We start from the raw sequence: 19926 nt of genomic DNA on the forward strand, positions 1-19926 counted from the left end.
AATGTAATGTATCAAAATTGTATTCACGTCCAAGTATCCTCATTTAATTGATACAAGTTAAATAAACACGCTGGTAATGGTTCGGTTTTCTAGTATTTATTAGTTTAATTATTATCATCTAACAAACAATTCAAATAACCTTTCGCCAAAGAGTCCTGGGACATACATACTTTTTTATAAGTGTTAATATATGTACCAATGCTTAAGAAATATAAACATTACGGTGACCTTAAGGTCCGATGGACATGGTGTTATAACTTACTTAGACTTTTTTATTTTATTGTTTCCCTCAATGTTCGAACAATGATTGCACAATCTCAAAAATACAGTCATCTTCATCAGTTATGGTTTATACAAATTAGCATATTCATTATCTATATTGGTCATGCCATTATTTATTTATGAAAATTCTTCTTAAGAAAAACCATTACCAAAAGACTTAGTGATCATACAATGATTTTAAAAGTCTTTAGGTTTTTTAAACGATTACACATGTTTTTGCTTTTCTACAATCATTTTAACAAATCCGCCTTTTAACTAAAACTATGTTAACTATATTTCTTCTCAGGGAATAATTTACTAAACACAAAATAATGGATTCGAAATATTAACAATAATATCGGTAAATTTAATAATGCATGTATTTAAAGCATACAATTACTGGTTACTAATCTAGCATGAGTAGAAGTGTTAAAGTCAGATAATTTTGCAATTATGTTTCGCCAATATTCGGCACGCAGGTCAGTGTTCCATTTAATACTTATTTTACCATCATGAGTGTTCAAAACATGATTATAGAGTTGTGTCGGTATACAAAACATGATAGGTGCATGATCATGATCAGATCATTCGTTCAATTGATAAACAGTACAATTCTGAGCAACATCGGTAAAGTATAAACAATAACGCTCAAACTATTAGAGCACACATAAGTATAATCTCGTATGCTAAAGTCAAAAATGATGCCTTATTTACATTTACTAAATATGTTACCTTATTGTTTCATTTGTTTCTGCTAATGTCAACTGTTGTTAAAATGTCATATAACATGACCCATGATTGGAAATAAAAAAATATATTACCTTTAACATACTCAATATACCGTTTGCAATATTGTATGGTGTTGATTTCCAGGGATTAAGTAATGGTATACCAAACTTGTTGGTTATATATAACATTGAGGTCATGGTTAACTTAAAACTTTTTCATAACATTAATGACTATTCCATATTACCATACTTTGCGGCGCGAATGCTAGTTTAAGGGCTTTTTTAATGTTTAAAGAGTTTGCAAATATTTTCTTATCACTTAACTATTTGATTAATTAAAAATATCTCTGGTTGTTTAATAAAGCAGTAAACAGAAGATAAAGACATACTAAAATACGACTGCTTCGGGCAGGTAAACTGTTGCACGTCACTATAAAGCCTTGTACACACGATAGGAGTAAAGCGAATGTTTACATCGCACTATTGTTATAAAGGTGATTAAATAAAATCCACTTGCAACGTTCGTTTATTATAATACGTAGCAATTAAACGCTATGGGCAAGTTTAATATTTGTACTCAAACGCTCGTGTCGACAAAATGTGTTTGGATGACTGTGGTTGCCTTTGTTTTACCAATAGGACTTCTAACAAATTATGATCCAGACTTGAAACAGGTTAGTGTGATGTTATTCTGCATTTATAAACTATTCAAATAGGCTTACATAAAGAAAACTAAAAACATATGAGGAAACTATAAATGCAAACATTGAAACATTTTCAACAATTATTAACGTTAAATACAAATTAAATAATCAAAGCGCTTAAGGCATTGAAAGGCAGCGTATTGTGAACACAGCAATATAATTGTAAAAAAGAAATTTACATAAACATCCATCGCAAAAATCTTTAGATTTAATCATGATACTTAATTCAATCAAAACCATGGAGTATTAGTCACCAAAAATACTCATTTAAGATGTGGAATACCAAATTCATTTGTAAGGTATTGAGTAAAAGTTAAATGAATACGAAACTGTATCTGGAACTTTGGTTTCATAAAAATGCACTGCCATGGATAAGGCATTTGCTTTAGTAAAATCTACACTTCCATTCAGTTAATCCTATAGCGTGCACACAAATCGGTCCAATAACAAAGTGCCGTGAAAGTTTAGTTTATTATGATAGTTGACCATTGATGTTTATTTACTGTCAATTGGTCAGGCGACCGCAAAAACGGACTTCTTTGCTATTATAAAATGTCAGAGTAAAGCACAAAAAAAATGCATCAGAATCTTATTATAAGTACGCAAACAACCGACCATAGCAATCACTCGCCTACAAAGTTCAATCACATTGCATGATAATAACACAAATAAAATCGCCTAGAAAATCTACATGTGCACTTACCCCACCCGCAAATGCTGAAAGATATTCATCATTCAATGGTCGGATAGTTAGCTTCATTTTTGTGTTGAATGACAAAATCTCACTTACAACAGTAATGAGTTCTCTCCTTTCCGGTGCAGTTTTGAACATCCAACACATTATCCTTTAATATCATAATGAAATAAATGCATTGAACATGTAGCGAGTGTTTGTAGTGATATTGAACCATGACCTGTATAGTCTGGCTCGGCTGCAGAATATATCGGGTTCGCCTTCGTTTCACCCGAAAAATTCCTACGCCTTGCCAGATATACTTCCACTGTCCACGACACAGACCTAGTATTATCTACCAGAGTATGACTATTAAACCAAATTCACTAAGCAAAATGCAAAGTTCGTCTGGGTCGAATAACCAACATACTATTTATTCCCTGTATGTATTGAGGTTTTAAATATTTGCCCTCAACCTATGTCACTCGTGGACAAAATGAACAGACTAATATCAGTGGTAAATTATTTTTAAAAAAATCAAAAAAGAAATCAAGGTTCTGGGCTGAAGTTACTAAGACAATCTGAGAAATCTTCAAACACTTTCCATTCCATTCGGAATAATATGACAATACACACAAATTGTAGAAGGTCGAAAGCCTATCAACGCTTTGAGCGCTTTGGCTTTAATTGTGAATATCTATTATATGCATTAAGTAATGGCTAAAGATGATAAGAACATACTATAAGTTAATTCCTACGATTTACTAAAAGCGATATAGCCTTATGTGTTTATTTTATAAAAGTCTTTACATTTAGGAGTAAACCCCTCCCCTCATAACCTATTTGTCCCATTGGTATATTCATCATGCGGGGAAACTAAACATTCTCGAACACTAAGCGTGTACGGGAAACACAACTTGTCCGTGTTTACACTTAGTACGGGTAATGTTACTTGTATGTTTCCAAACATCCATAATATACGAGATTTGTACACGCCCGTATATTCATCATGTACGGGAAACTAAACATTCCCGGGCCTTAGCCGTGAATATATCCACCAAGAATTGTCGAATTCAATTATTGTGTATCATATAGATGCCATAATTGTAATTTCTTCAACGGCTGTTAAAACACATTAAAGCGTTAATATTTCTACAAAACGCGACTCCTGTTACTCTGCGAAACACGGAAAAACGAATAAGTCAATGGTATATGCAATAAATATTGATCGTATCATATATGCTGTCAAATGTAACACCACTCAGCATTGTCAAATCTTATTCTTCTGTACCATGAAGATGTCTTTTTAATTTCATCAAAGTCTGTTAAAACCCAGAAAGTATTCACAATTTCTACAAAACATGACCCTTCCTTACATATCACCGTTTCTCTGCAAGTCAATGATATCAATGTTGTTGATATCATATATGCTGTCAAAAACACCAAATTACCTTAATTGATTACAAAATTCAAAACTATTTTATAACATGGGTGTACGGGAAAAAGTACATTTCCGTATATCCAAACTTTTCTGTACACTCAGCGTGTACGGGAACTGACATTTTTCCGTACATCCATAATATACGGGAATTGTACACGCCCGTATATTCATCGTGTACGGGAATGGTATAATCCCGTACACTATGAATATACGAAAGAACATAATTTCCCGTTTTTTCAACATGTACGGAGACCGTACAAATCCGTACACTCAAGATATACGGAAATGTACGGTGTCGCACAACCATCAAAATAGTTAAAGTACTAGTCGTTACTTAATCAACGCAGTATTGTCCATTTTATTTATTTGTTATCATTTCGACCTTTTTTCATCAAAAGCTGTCAAAACCCATTAAAGCATTCAAATTTCTACAAAGGTGATTTTTACTTATACCATTCTGTTTTTCTACGTAACAGTGATTTTTAAGTCAATGGTATAAATGTCGTTCATATCATGTATGCTATCAAATTTAACACCCAAAGACCTAAATTGATTACAGAATTCTTTTTTTTTTTAACACGGATGTACGGGTTAGTACACGCCCGTACATTGATTCCCGTATACTCATGATGTGCGAGTTTTATGAATATACGGGCCCGAACACACCCGTATATTCAACATCCCGTACACTTTCCGTACACGTTGGATATACGGGTTTCAGTACATTCCCGTATATTCAAACACTTTACGCAGTGTTACATGAGTTAATGATTTCATGCGGCACAGTATAATAAATACATTCTAACACTCTCAATAAAGAACTGTCCAGTAAGGGCCGAACTAGGCTATAATAAACATAAAATAATACTAATGAATTAATTACAATCACCATCAAAACTGTTTATAGGATAAAACTAAATATTATAATGAATAATTTATATCTTACGATTTATAAGTATTTAATTGCATATTCAATACGACCCATGTTTTCGTCCTTATCCGATGAGCCAGGTTCTACAGTAGAACCCCGATGACACGAACTCCTAGGGACCAGCAAATATATCACGAGCCTCGGAAAATTTGAGCCAGGCGACTTTCAGTATAAAGAAATCGGTCCTTAACATCAAGTTCGAGCAAATGAAAAATTCGAGCCAAGCGAGTGCGAACCAACGGGGTTCGACTGTATTTTAAACCGATTATATCTAGTTCCCCGGCCGCGGCCAAAAGTAAAAACGGATATATACATCTATGTAATTTTACTCATTTTGAAACTATTTACGCATTCTGCGTTTGGTAGCACGTTGATATTAAAATTATTGTGTGTTTCTATGAATTCATTTGCATGATAAAACAATATCGCATCATATTCGAACTTAATTAATCGCATAACACATTATGAATACTCATGAAAGTCCTATTTTTAGTAAGCTAATCGATATGCAGAACGCAGTTCCGTATCTATTAGAGCAAATTGGTAACTAGGTAATGTAGATGTAACGTAACTGCTTATTAGGTCGTTGACCAAGGCAGTTCTAACAGAGCTGGCGTTTATACACCCGTGTGCGCATTTAATCGTCAAATCTTAAAAGTGGTATGTCGTGCTGCCGATGCTAGATTCCGATTAATGATTATAAATGTATGCAGACCTAGCGGCCTACAGCCTAAAAAAAAGCTAGATAAAGATGTTTTATCCTCATAACGCTATCCGATACATATCGCTAAGAGAACGTTAAGTGACATGTTAAATTGATATGCTTTTTCAATTAAAATATCGCGATCGTATTTCCTGCCTGCTCGACTGAATAGCTAACATATCTATTAGAAAAGTGGAGGGCAATGTTTGCTTTGCTTTGCAATAAATACGTCTTTTCACGTGTACGTGTTTTTGGCAATTAATCTGAAGAACCTTAAGTGTATAGAACTGCAATGTTTTGAGTCACTTATTAGTCTCCTTGATCACTTCGTTCCGTTGCATGAAATATGTTTACAACCTTTGTGTTTGTTATTGATTTACAATTTGTTAACAACAATCTCATTATGCCACTGAAGATATCAAATAAAAAAAGTGTTCTTTTGTTTACTATAAAGCTCATGTCTTACAATGTTTCACAGTTTGATTCTGTACTTTTTCACGCAAATTTTTTTTCAAGTGAATATGTTTGGGATTCAAACCATTTGAATTGTACAAACTAACTTGCAAAGTAAATACGCCGACTCCAAAGAAATGTGATTTCTTTTTGAAGAAAACTGCAATAGCTTTATTGAAATATGTCCAGGTTATATATTTAAATAGTTTGTCAGTCGTAAAAAAAGTTATGATTGTTAAATTGACACTCTTATTCAAAATCAAAACATACACATGTCTAACAAACATACATTTTGACTGATAAACTTTTACCTTCTTACTAAATAATGCATTTATGGAAAAAATGTATCACCGATAGCAAAACTGTAACCGTTTATTTAATAGCAGAAAGCTGGAACAAATTCAATGATTGGTGAATACTTAAGAATTACTGTTCTACTATAGTCTCAAAAGGTAGAAATACCGTGTTTTATGCTCATTTCTTTTAAATTAAACTCGGAACTATTGTTTTTGACATTTTTCATCCTTTTAGGAATATTGAAACGATATTATTAATTATGGTCAATCTTATTTGGGAGTAGGAGTGCATCTCTCAGTTTTGCGATATTATTTTTATCTTAAAAATATTAGGGGGACGGGGGAGGCTCGCAGCTATAGCTGCTTCCATGTTTAGTTAAACGCAAGCAGCTCCCAAAGTTTAATACAGTGCAAAGTAAAAAAACAGACTTTGGAATAAAATGGTATCCTGTATGAAAGAAAATTCAATTAGCAAATTGTAATATGGCCCAAATACATCTTGAAATGGGCTGTAAGTCGTAGAAAACGTAAGGGCTAAGTTTTAATATAATATTTATTTATTTTACAAAATGGTGATTGGGGTCGCCGCTCTAGGTTTTTCCATGTGGTGAAGTTATTGCAAGCAGGTCTTAAAGCCTAATACATTTATGCTGTGTTTGATACTTTCTTGAATCAGTATAGTGGTCTGCTACTAAAAATAATCCTAGCGGGAAGAAACCTCTGGGACTCATTCTAACATTGTTAAATGGTGTAAATTGACTCGTTCGTAAAGTGTGAAGCTTTTTATTAATACAATCTTGTTTTAACGCTACCTGTTACATTATTATTTTTCAAGAGCGTTTGTGCGATATGGCGCAAATTTACGTTATTCCTCTAGTATACCTTCAATAAGTACAACAATAGATACCAGCCGGTATTAAATGCATCATATCACAATATCATATCATTACACTTTAAATTTCAGGAGTCGAAATGTGCTTACGTTATTATAGTTATGGCCTTGTTGTGGCTTACGGAGGCGTTGCCAATAGCGGTGACATCACTTCTTCCTGTGTTCCTGTTTCCGATGGTCGGCGTTGCTCCGGCGAGATTGATTAGCTCCACCTACTTTTCGGTCTGTGGTTGTTTTATTTTGGTCATTTATTGTCTATGTATAGCCTATATTTTTACAATTTGGCACTTAATTCATCACAACTACGTCATGTTTTATAAGATAACATATACATGTTTGATAATGGTTAATATCGTTAATTTCTCTTATGTTTCATGTCATGGTTGCAATCTGATGCTTCGCATTATCTATTTTATGGAATTTGTTTTAAATTACACTAATATAAATTAAAGGATCTTCAAAATTCGAAATCCTCTTAGTCATGTCATTTATGAAATTAAAAAAGGATACATTCACATTATGATAGGTTTGTTTTTTTCTCGAACGAAAACATGCTAGCGCTCGTCAACAATGGAATGAATTGGTTGTAAGAAACATTCTAAACGATAGTTTATAAATATCATAAACAAAGCAGTATCGGACTGGTTCGGGCTACGAAGAGGAAGATATGTTTTTACTTTAAGCTTACAGCCCATATGTTAAACATATAGAAAAAGAAAACATTTCCGGTCTGTACATATGGAACAATGCTTATCTTATAGATTTATCATATATCAGATTCATGTATAGTTTTACAATTAACGTTAAATCTGACAAGATGCAATGCGAGACAATTATCAACGGAATACTCTTCATTCAGTTAAAATGACAAGTGAACTTGTTTATTCGATCAAATAATAATTTGTTATTGTTTCACCTTATTCAAGCAATTTTGAAATATCCATATCATATCATCTATATCTTTATGTAATGCATTAGGAGAAAGTTGTTAACATAAGTATGTATTTTGCCGCATTCAAAAGCTTTTCAATTAATAACATGATCGGTTGCATATGGTATATTATTAGTTGAAATGATTTGTGTTTACAGTAATAATGGCTGGAACAATGTGAAGACCCCTAGCAGTTACTTATCAAAACAAATCTTAATAAATGATTAACTTATATGAATTGGGACACAAAGAAGTCTAATCGTTGTTTTGACATATCTACGCTTGTCCTTCGTTACCTTGTCATCGCTGAGGCGCCTTACGCGCCCTTATCCCCTTGGGGCTTAGCCTACTTTACATATATGTTAACACCCCTTTTATTCAGTGCATATCGATGCTGGTCCATGGCGACCTACTCATCGCTATGATCGTTGCGAATACAGGATATCTGTAAACACCTCAAACGTTTGGCAGACCTCATCCTGCCAAGTGTATTTCTGTGTTATCTTAATCTATCCTGATTTTCAGGACATATCGATGCTGCTCCTCGGAGGTCTGCTCATTGCTATGGCCCTGGAGGAGACGAGACTTCACACAAGGATATCCCTATACGTCCTGGTTCTTGTGGGAGCTCAGCCAATCATGTATGATTACACTTGCTTACAGGGAAAATAAGAAAATTAAATTCTATCCCATAAATGTGAAAAAGATCAGGTTAAGTTGCCTGAGCTTACATTCCAGAATATAACCTATGACCTTTGCCGTGCTGTAGATCAGCATATCAAAAGAAAGTTTTTTTTCCTGTTTACAAAGTTTAAATGAAAACTTGATAACCGTCGCAAAGATGAAGAATGTAAACATCATTGTATTAAGATTAATTATACATTTTTTTTTTAAACAGGTAAACGTTTTAAAATAAGGAAGTAAGTAACTTTTGTAATCATGTTATACTGACGAATAATTTCCTTGTTTAAAATGAGGAGAATAAACAATCATATATAAACAATTTTCGGTGGTAAATCGCGGTGTTTAAGTAACTCTTACTCATTTATTATGATCATCATGACTTGCGATTAGGCACGAAATTAACTTCAGAATGGTACATTTTCCTTTTTACACATACACATGTACTTTATATTAGAAATCGCTTTACAAATAGAAATGTAACAAGTTCCTTGATATGAGTTTGCATCCTATAACAAAATGAATAACTAAAAACAATAACTAAAATCAATAACTAGAATCAATAAATAAAATCAATAACTAGAATCAATAACTAAAATCAATAACTAAAATCAATAACTAAAATCAATAACTGGAATCAATAACTAAAATGAAAAACTTAAATCGATAACTAGCATCAGTAATGATTTAATCTCTTATCATTTCATTGTTCAAATAATGTATCATATTTTAGGCAGGCAGGTCCTTCGTAGGTATTAAGATTTATCCTAATATATTCTAAATGTCATAGATTGAAACCTGTTTTCAGCAGTCCGGTGACCAAATCAGCGACGCCATGTCTGTTTAATTTTAAAACTTCAATTCTTAACGATTAAACGTAATACTGGGGCCAAAAGTCTGTAAATGAAAGTTATACATCCTACGATATGAATTACTGTGAAATAATACGTCCTCTTTACTAACCATTTTTTTCCATGACTATATTGATGTGTATACATACTCATTGCAAATGCCTTGTTTTAATTCTTTGATTAATGCAACTTTTATTAAATAACTACTTCTTTGAACATCTTCATTGATATTCAGGTTAATGCTAGGGGCCATGGTGTCAACCTGGCTGTTGTCTTTCTGGATAAACAACACATCAGCCACCGCCATGATGATACCCATCATACTGGCCGTGTGCGAGTCTGTCCGGGAAGTCAGGGCTCAGACAGGTACGTTCAAAAATGAATTGGTCGTAGTAAGCATGACCACCACGATGTTTCTACATTGATAAACAAAACGCAAGAGACCGGCGCTGTGATCGCTTTTGGCTGTATGCGTATACGTTTAAGAGGTTATAGATTAATCAGGTACGTACGGCTATATAAAAATGGGGTGCATCGTGGCTTCTCTTTATCGGATAAATGACAATGCGGCATTCGCCACATGATATTCAAAATTTGTACAAAGTCAAATGCATGTCATATACCATCCTAACAACATGGCCATTTGTTCTGGATCAACAAGTCAGGGCTCAATCAGGTATATACAAAGTCAAGCAGATGTTATCGTGTTCACGTTGGTTGTACTAAAATTATTCCCATTCAAAAATACTTGATATCTCCTTTTTTGTAATACACTAAATTATTTACAGTTTTAGAGTAATTTATAAACATGATGAATCGGACGATCTGTTCTCTTGAGTTAGTTCCTCGATGTCTGATAAATGTATATGTATAGTTGTTTTGTTTTCCAGAATTACAGTCAAATGTGAATCCAGCCTTTGAACTTAAAGAAGACTTTGATGAAATTAGTCCAGAGGATTCAAAACAACGATATGAGTTAAACGGAAATGTGCCGAGGTATGATTGAATATGCAACTCGAATCATCGATCGCGAAAACAATTATTTTGACGCGATGTTCATTGGTTATTAGTTTTTGATATGATATAAAGTAAACGTTCTATTGTGTTAACCATGTAATAACGTTAGGTCAGTGGTCAACTGAATTTTCTTTCATTTCATTGTGGGAAGATTGAATTGTACGTATGCCGATCAGCCTATCCAATTTAAATGATTATGAAATTAGGCATTCATCAACCGAAGCAGCAAAAATGATCCGATTTATATTTAACTTTGCATGTGGATCCATTTTTTTAACATGTTTAGTCGTAATTGTACTGCTTTGAGAAGAAAATGTCAAGTGAATGCGTAAGTATTGTGTTCAAAATAAGTGTCGTAAACATTGGTGTTTTACAGACACAGTTTAACAGTCACTGAAGAACCGGAAGAAGAAAATGTCACCGAGGAAAAGGTGGAACTGGACAATGAGCACAAGGATGACCCGACGGAAACACCATCAGATAAGAAGAAGAAAGACGAAGCGTTTAAGGCGCTTGCAAAAGCACTTTGTTTGAGCGTAGCATACGGAGCATATTGTGGCGGAATTGCAACTATAACTGGGACACCACCAAATCTTGTTCTGAAAGACGTCGCGGACAAGTATGATTGATAAGTTTTTATATCTGACTTTCTTTGTTTGATGTATAATCCAACTACAGACGGAAAGGTGTTTAAAATAAACATAATAAACATATTAAATATAAAGTGATCTATGTAAATCACCGACCTGCAAACAAACCGTTTATATTTGATTTCAAAAGTAAACTTAACCTTCATGTTCCTGTTAAGTTAATGCAAGTCTAAAGTGAATCGACTTTGTCATGTGGAACTGTTTGTGTAAGGTGTTCTTAAAGCGAGTTTAAATAATCCAGATATCTAATATCCTAGGAAGGAGATAAACAGACAAACTTGAACAGGAGTGTCTCTGTCTTTCAATGCAGACCGTTAATGTATATCGTACATCGTCATAGTATATGTCCTCTATTTAAGTCTATAATCCTTATACAATTTGAGAATTTGAATGGGAACCATCTTTTTCTGTTTATATAAACTCAGCTCATTTCACCGCGGCCCTTGCAACATATGATTCAACTTCTATTCATTTCGAAAGACTGATATTGTAGTCTAGTTACTCAGATAAATATTCTGACCGAAATAGTATGTGCAAAAGGGTTTGTGGATGTTTCAAGCCCAAGACGTTTCTTCCCAAGGCGTTTCTACTCCATATATTCGTCAATAAAGTGCATAGGTTTCATATGAGTTGGTTAGGAAGTTTGATAGCATATGTGAATCATAATAAGACTAATTTATTAAACGAGGTAATAAATGAAAGCTTATAAGTGATGCATTTATATCAAATATAGACGAAATGTCCTTGTTAAAGACTGGATATTCCAATATTAGCTCACACAAGAGAAAAAGGGTGTTGGTAATAAAAATCGTCACACAATTTAGCCTCTTTTATTTCAAATGGTGGAGAAACATCTATGCTAAGAGATGCCTTTGTTAGAAACGTGTATGGCGTGAAACAGCTGAAACCTGTTTGTCTGTCCTGTGCAAAAGTATTGCCACAAGTCATGAATATATTCTTTCTCGTTTTAAGTCAAAGCCTATTGATATTAGGTTTTACAGAGACAACGGACAGAATGAGTCACCAATAACGTTTGCATCTTGGATGGGATTTGCTCTTCCACTGTCCTGCATAACTCTCGTCTTCGGATGGTTGTGGTTGTCTTTCCGTTTTCTGGGTTTCAGGTATATGTACACTATCACGTTCTGGCGTTTATAGCAAATTCCCTTATTGAACAGTAACATTATATGTATAATAACCAGTTGGCCTTCAAATGATTGTGGCTAATAATTTGGATAAATGGATAATAGTTACTAGACTGATTTCTCATAAACTAGCGACTATACATAAAATAAATTTATTAAGATTACCACGTTCTGTAATTCTTTAAAGCAATATTTATACATGTTAATACATTAAACGTTTTGTACAGCAATTTGTTATGTGTATTTGGACTTGATTTAGATTAACGATGCTTCTTACTAATTAGTAAAAATATGTTATTATATTATGGATGTTTGGTGAATAAGATCCATTGATAAGATCTACATACGCCAACCTGCTGCACTCCACAATACGTTACTACATTAGTTTAGCTAAATATACTCTTGTATTAGTTTTCCTTCTTAGCATATTTATACATTTAATTGAATTCTAATTTACCTTTTAGAACTTATGCATCCAATTCAAAAATAATCTTCTAACATTGTGTACGGCGTTCGTGGTAAAATGTGCTCTTTCCAAGTCCTCATTTTTTTTTATATAAATATTATGACTGCTTTTCTCCATAGTTGCTTGAAGAGAATGGACCCGGTTGAAAAATCAGCAATCAATGCAGCAATCAAGAGGCGAGCTGAAGCTCTTGGACGTATATCGTAGGTTGAACTCTTATCAAAATTGTTATACAAATAACCGAAGCCCTTGAATATGATCCGGTTTAGACTCATATTGAGCGAGGCTAAACAGATTATTAATATTGTCAGTGAACAGTTCTAATGATAAATTACATTGATTTTCACTGTTTTCGAAATTATATTTATCTGATCACATTTGTTCCTTCGGCATGTTAATAAAATTTCGATATAAAAATATTAAATCACCATTACACCAAAAAGGCCCAGTGTTGTTGTTTTTTTCTTTATCATGCATTAAAAATTACTCTAATGATATATTCTCTTAAATGGTTTTTGATGTTCGCACATATTGGTGGTCAATGATAATCGAGATTTATCCTAATTTCTGAAGCTCTATATCATGTAGAGCGGATTTGACGATGAATACAAGCATTTATTTTTCGTAATGGAAAGTTTTGTCGGTCTAAATGGTTGGTACTGTTGTCTTTTTTTCTTATGCACATACGCAAAGTAGCTACGAATGACAAGTAAATCTGACATGTCTGGAGACAGTAAAAGCTTGTGCCATGAACCCGAATTTGAAATACAGTAGATGAATGATCACCTAAATTTGATATCGCACGACCATCATTTAATGAAACTAACGCCTGGGCGGTTTAACTTTCGCGCCAAAATATCACGTGACAATAAAAAAGGGAGGAACTATTTAGTCAAATAAGTGCGGAAACCAAATAAGTTAGAGTTCAATAAGGCGATCTAAAGAAAATGGTGCGAACATTCTGGGCCTGCAGCATCGGTGTGCTCGCTTAATTTTCTGAACATCGCCAAAATAAACTTTTAAGGTATACATAGAAACTAAAGCTGTGTTATTAGTTTGATATATCATGACTTAGCAGATATAAACCATCATGTAGTGTTATCATTTGATAAATGGTTCAATATATTTGTGTTAAGGTTGACTATACATGTTTGCATATTTGTTTACAGGTTTGCTGAGAGCCAAGTGGTGGTTGTTTTTGGTTCCATGGTCTTATTCTGGCTGTTCCGAAATCCTCCAAACATTTCTGGGTGGGGCGATTTGTTTGTCGAAACAGACATCAACGACGGACAGAGGTACTTTGATTGTGCGTCATTAAAATGTTTCAACAACGAATATAATCGATAACAAGGAATTATGTTTCGACTTAGTATATTAAAACTGAGGCGCGGCAGAGATTTGGTAAGAATTAGTACATATTAGGATATGTGTGTTAATACACTGGTTTAATTCCACAGTAAACATGTGTTCGATTGAATTCGTGTTTCAATGTGGTTATCCCATCATTTTTTGTTAAGCTATTCTGATGTTAGTGTGACTTTAGTGTAGTGTAGGAACCCATAGTGTTAACAATACTTGAACCTTCCGGAAAAGGGGTCGAACATAATTCCTCTAACATGGTTAACCTTCTGTCCCTGTAAATTATATTGTATTATTGGAAATGCAAATAAACGGGCATTGTTTTCTTTCAGCTTAGTTTCAGACTCAACGCCATGCATCCTTTTGAGTACCTTGCTGTTTATCCTTCCGGAAAAGAGGCCGAACATTCTGTGTTGGAGGAAAGGTAAAATCAAACAAACACGAATATGTGTTGCTTATAGATATCGACATAAAGCTTTAATTTAGTATGTATATTTAATTAAGTATGGGCTTTAGTATTCGCCAGGTTATTTAAATGCGCCGATGATATCAGCAGAGGGTCCGAAAGGTTAGAATTATGTATGTGTAAAATTATCTATTACCTACAAGGTCCTTGTTTGTTTATAACCCTCGGCTGTATTTGGTTTGATGTTAAAGCAAACTTTAATGTAGTTAGGTGATGTTGTATCAAGACTAGATCACTTAAATGCTGTTATGAAAAGTAATAAGATTGTTTATTAGCTATTAAAATATATTTGTTATATTTAACTGACCTTTTAAGCGCTTTATTACTTATAGGTTAATGATATTAAGAACATAAAAATACTGTCATCAACAGTTCAAAATGGCACTATAATAGCATTAAAACTTGAGGGTCTTATTTATTCACGGCAAACAAATGTCCGTAAAAGGTAAACATACCATTCAGCCATAACATTTTGAATACTGACTTTTATTGTATGCTTTTTGGTTGTACCGTCAGAGTTATCAATGGAATACAAATGACATTTGTTTTTAAACAGTGAAAATATCTGTTTGATATATTTCAATGTTTTGAATTTTAGCTCTCATTTTCAAATGCAGGGTTTGCACAGGGTTCGTACACAATTTCAAAATCGTCATTTCCGAAACTATGTTACGTTTGCCTTCTTTGCAATTATTGTATATACCTTTTAGACACATAATAAAGGCTAAAACACTCGTGAATTATAGATTTTGGTCCTCACTCGTTAAATTATGTTGCAATCGTACACAGAAACAAACAGTTCTCCTCTTTATATTTCGGTTCCGACAAAATCTACTGTAATGAACAACATCGAGGTCGCTTTTTAACTATATCACCTATCCTGAAATTGCAGAAAGTGACCAGACCGCTACCATTAAATGCTTATTGTAGTTGTTTCGTTTTTGTTTTAGTTCAGAATTAGTCAGGTGGTTAATATCCGTCACCTTATATTCCTCTTGCTTTCATTTTTCCAGGCAAACCTTCCTACACACCAATCCTTAAATGGCAGATGGTGACCAAGCAGCTACCATGGGGGGTTCTCATACTTGTGGGAGGAGGGTTTGCAATGGCTAGAGCGAGTCAGGTTGAACATTTCAATAATTTGAAAGTGAAACAGTATTCTAATACACATTGATTAAATGTACGTACTCTGTTTATTGTACAAGTATTTGCCCCAAGAGAAATCCCGGTTCATCAACTTATATTCAAAATGCAGAACAATGATGAAAAACAAACTGTCTTAGTTATTTTTATATTTAAGATTATTAAATGCAAACTTATTTAGGCACTAATTTGCCTTCTTCCTGGTTGTTTGTGCATGATGTTCATTCTTAACAGTGTTTTTTGAGTATTAACCATCTGTTTGTAGTAAAAGAAACCATATGGTTTATTTAAATATTCGTTTTTGAAAATTCCAAAAACTAAAGAAATACGAAGTGTCCACTTGGATAGAAGGTGAGTTGCAGGCACTTGCTAGACCTCATCCTTCTGTGTGAAAACATTCTCGTTATCACAAAGAAATCAGGACTCTTTACTTGGACAAGCTTTTTGCTAAATTTCAATTTCGCTGAAATTATTAGATATTCAACATGTTTCTTAATCATACAGGAATCTGTGATCTCCACTTGATTAGCCGACGATTTCCGCTATTGGCTAGACTTTAATAATCCATTGTATTGTTTGATATTGCACAGTTTGCTATATCATACAGGACTCTGGTTTCTCCACCTGAATAGACAAGGCGCTTACAGTATTGGCTAGACTTCAATCAGCTATGGCATGGTTTGATATTGAACGGTTAACTATAGCACACAGGAATCCGCTTTCTTCAAATGGATAGGCGAGGAGTTTACGCTAATTGCTATATTTCAATCTTCTAGGCATGGTTTAATATTGATCTGTATTTTTATTACACAGGAATCCGGTCTCTCCACTTGGATAGGCGAGGAGCTCAAATTACTTGGCGGTCTTCATCCACTTGTGATGAACCTTCTAATCCTTACCGTGGTTTCCTTCGTTACCGAGGTGATGAGTAACCCGGCAACGGCACAACTGTTTGTGCCTATTTTGAGGGATATGGTACTTGAGATTGTTTATGTTTTTATTATGTGTTGTTTTGCAGTCCGAAATAGTGACGCGCAAAGCTTTGTATCAATAGTAAGTTTTCATTAAAATGGTTATATTATAAATATGTCGAGATATTTAGTCAATGAGGTGTGGTTTCTTGCAAGCAATTACATTATTATCTGCTGATATTATGCCAACTTAACTATTATTTCATTAATACTTGTAAGTATATGACAACTTAAATTTGAAGGCATGTCTTGTATCAAGCTATTATTGAAACAGCTTCGTAAATTGAAGCCAGATTGATAAACCTGTTGGGACCAATCAGCTTTGTGGTTGAGGCAGGTTTAAATCATCAAGTGGCACAGATTATGAAACAATCGTATCACCTACCGTTCAAAGATGGTATTGCCACCATTTAGTTTTGTCTGTTGTCTAGTGGCTGTTTGTGTATTGTTGAGTGTCTGATTCGCTTTATGTGTGTGTTTGGCTTAAATCCTTATGCCATAATACTGGCTCAATGTTAATAGTTTGACTGCTTGGCTCTTAATTTAGTTTGTATTATTGAATAATTTTCCCCATGGTTTGGCTTCTGTTTCAGTCCCTGTCTCTCGGAACCAATCCTCTACACCTAATGATATCGGGAACAATCGCATGCTCATTCGCGTTCATGCTGCCAGTATCGGCGCCCCCATCAGCCATTGTATTTGCGACTGGATATATCTCTATACCAGATATGGTAAGAGCAGGGGCATTCCTGAAGCATTTTGAAGCATTCGACCCTACCAAAAAGGTTTTAGATCAATTTGGTGTCAATGTGTTAAATTGGGTGCGAGCTGATGGCGTTCCCACTCCCGTCCGAAACTTTTGAAGTCAACGGTAATGAAGGATATTATGATTCTAAACGTCAACTTCCATGCCTAGGTACGGTCCTGGTGGTTAACACCTAAAGCGTGTTCGCCTTTACCTCTTATTAGCAGTTTTGACCATAACTTACCTACGTCATAACAAACGCATTCTCGTAGAGGCTACCAGGTATCAGCATGCTCGGTATACTTTATGAGTTGTGTAGAAGGCGTAACGCTTACAAATCGGATGCAATTAATAACAGATATTTGAAAGCAAAGATATGCAAACAATCTTAAGACGGTGTGGGAAAAGGAACACTCACATAATCGACTCTCTACTTAAAACAACGCAGTTGAAAGTATGTACCCAAATGAATCATCATTAAGTGCTAAAATACTCGCTTTGACTTTTATAACCTTTTTTGTATCTTTATAATCATATATAATTGTTTCAGGCCTTAGCTGGGTTGCCAATGAAGATAATTGGCATAGGTTGTTCAATGTTAGCTGTGAATACATGGGGAACATCCATGTTTGATCTTGATACGCTGCCTGATTTTCTGCAGAATACAAACGGCACCAACATTACAACAACAACGATACAATCTGTATAAAATGGATCCGTTCATAATACTGTGTTTCAATATACTGCTAGTTCGTTCTTATGTATTCTTGTATGTTTTGGCATAACTGCATAATATGGGTTTTTACTTGGAATTTAGACAAATAAAATTATGTAAATTAAACGCGGTGTTTAAAAACAAAGACAACGAAAAAAATGATTGGTTCATTCTCGTGTGTCATGAGGTACGAAAAGGTGTGTCTTGAAAATATATTTTTTTATTTGCACTTAGTCTCTGTAATAAAAGGAGTAGAATTGTTGACTAAAAACTTGAATATTGTTCTTAAATATGATTGTTTTCCGTGTATTGTTTTGTGCATTTCTTTGCGTGTTTACCATTCTCATGTCCTTTCTCTTACAAGTGTCAGTGAATTTGCTATTATATGCAAACTTGATGTAATTATAAACTTGTTTTGAGTTGAATTGAGTTGAGTTTGATTGAGATGAAAGCAAATTGGAACACCTCAACCTATATTCTAAATATTGCAGGTAACGAGTTTAAACACAACGATGATATGTAACAATTCATATCAATTGGGTGTATTTCAGTTGTATCCTAATTTATTGAATAAAAGATTAATGAATACAATAACACATCCCTTTTACCTTTAAGTAAACTACTTCTGTGTCTGTTTCACTGATGATAAATCCGTGTATATATAGTACAAAACTTCTGTGTATTGATGTGTATCTTTATTGCCCTCTGCTGTCTATCTCATGTCAGATCTGAGCGTCCTTCTGTGCAGTATACAAGGATTCATTTAAGGATTGAACTGCGGGATTTATGTCATTATTGGGGTATGAACGCAGTCGGGCTATATCACCTAACATGCAAGCTTGTGTTAATTATCATAATTGTAATAAGATATGAAATTCATATAAGCATCACATTTAATCTAATTCAACCAACTAGAAGACAGACTGCCCATTCAGCGTTCCCGGTACTGTAAAGTGTTTCTCGCACGTGAGACATTTTCGTTCAAAGGCAAGATCACCAAGTCACTGCGGATTGAAAAGTGATAACCTCCTACGTTCAGAACATTATTAAATTATACAAACAGACTATGCCCATGTGGTGCACATAGTTCCGTGAATGTATATACACGCATTTGCTTTAAATGGTTGATGAAAGAAGGTTTATTACAGTCTAGTTCTACAACTCGATTCGCTGCAACAGTGTTCATGATAATGCTGCACAATGTTATCTAAATTTCTACGTAGAAAGAGTCCGTCACCATCGCACCTCCGGATCCAAACCAAAGTCCTTTAGTGTTTCTTTACAAACTTATTTATGTTCGGGGCCATGGCGCCAAACAATTTACTGCCTTTCCTCTTACCGCTTGTAGAATCACTTGGTGCGAAAGAGTTTATGAAGCTATGTTTAGATGTCATAATCACGAGTATAAACGTGTCTAGACACATACCGGCACATGCTAAATCTTGAAAAAGTGTGTTGAAACATATACAAATTGTTCGTGCAAAATTATGTGAATCATGGGTATCATGCTGAATTTCATGTTTGTAAGTTTTTTCTTTATATTTCATTTCAATATATTAAACGCATTTTTATAGCGTATTCAAGTAATTTCAAGCTTACCTTTTGTGCTTGACATTTTATTCCTACTGCTTTTAGCTAAACACAGTTTACTGATATGGAAGGGTTTATACTCCCGTTAATGCATGCTGTTTTATGACATTTCTC

The 19926-nt window shown here is 34.2% G+C and overlaps 1 protein-coding gene across 2 annotated transcripts; it reads left to right on the forward strand.

Annotated features, from left to right (window-relative positions):
* Positions 1-1429: 1429 nt before the first annotated feature.
* On the forward strand, positions 1430-18807 carry LOC128222924 (solute carrier family 13 member 2-like). Of its 2 annotated transcripts, none has more exons than XM_052932101.1 (14): positions 1430-1663; positions 7155-7304; positions 8539-8654; positions 9781-9911; positions 10436-10541; positions 10939-11181; positions 12205-12336; positions 12943-13026; positions 13993-14118; positions 14515-14606; positions 15662-15771; positions 16605-16766; positions 17356-17493; positions 18058-18807. In XM_052932101.1, the coding sequence occupies exons 1-14, from the start codon at positions 1544-1546 to the stop codon at positions 18214-18216; spliced, it is 1869 nt and encodes a 622-aa protein (XP_052788061.1). In that variant the 5' UTR covers positions 1430-1543; the 3' UTR covers positions 18217-18807. The 2 variants fall into 2 exon arrangements, with proteins under 2 accessions (XP_052788061.1, XP_052788062.1); XM_052932102.1 differs by having other exon boundaries at positions 12214-12336.
* Positions 18808-19926: the final 1119 nt, after the last annotated feature.

Source organism: Mya arenaria, chromosome 17 (assembly GCF_026914265.1).
Source record: "Mya arenaria isolate MELC-2E11 chromosome 17, ASM2691426v1".
NCBI classification, from domain to species: Eukaryota; Metazoa; Mollusca; class Bivalvia; order Myida; family Myidae; genus Mya; species Mya arenaria.

Bases quoted from the DNA above. Each gene is read 5' to 3' on its own strand.
- LOC128222924 (XM_052932101.1), top strand. From the start codon at position 1,544: ATGGGCAAGTTTAATATTTGTACTCAAACGCTCGTGTCGACAAAATGT. The intron at 8,655-9,780 runs GTATGATTACAC...ATTGATATTCAG, and splicing joins GTGGGAGCTCAGCCAATCAT to GTTAATGCTAGGGGCCATGG. The intron at 15,772-16,604 runs GTTGAACATTTC...TTTATTACACAG, and splicing joins CAATGGCTAGAGCGAGTCAG to GAATCCGGTCTCTCCACTTG.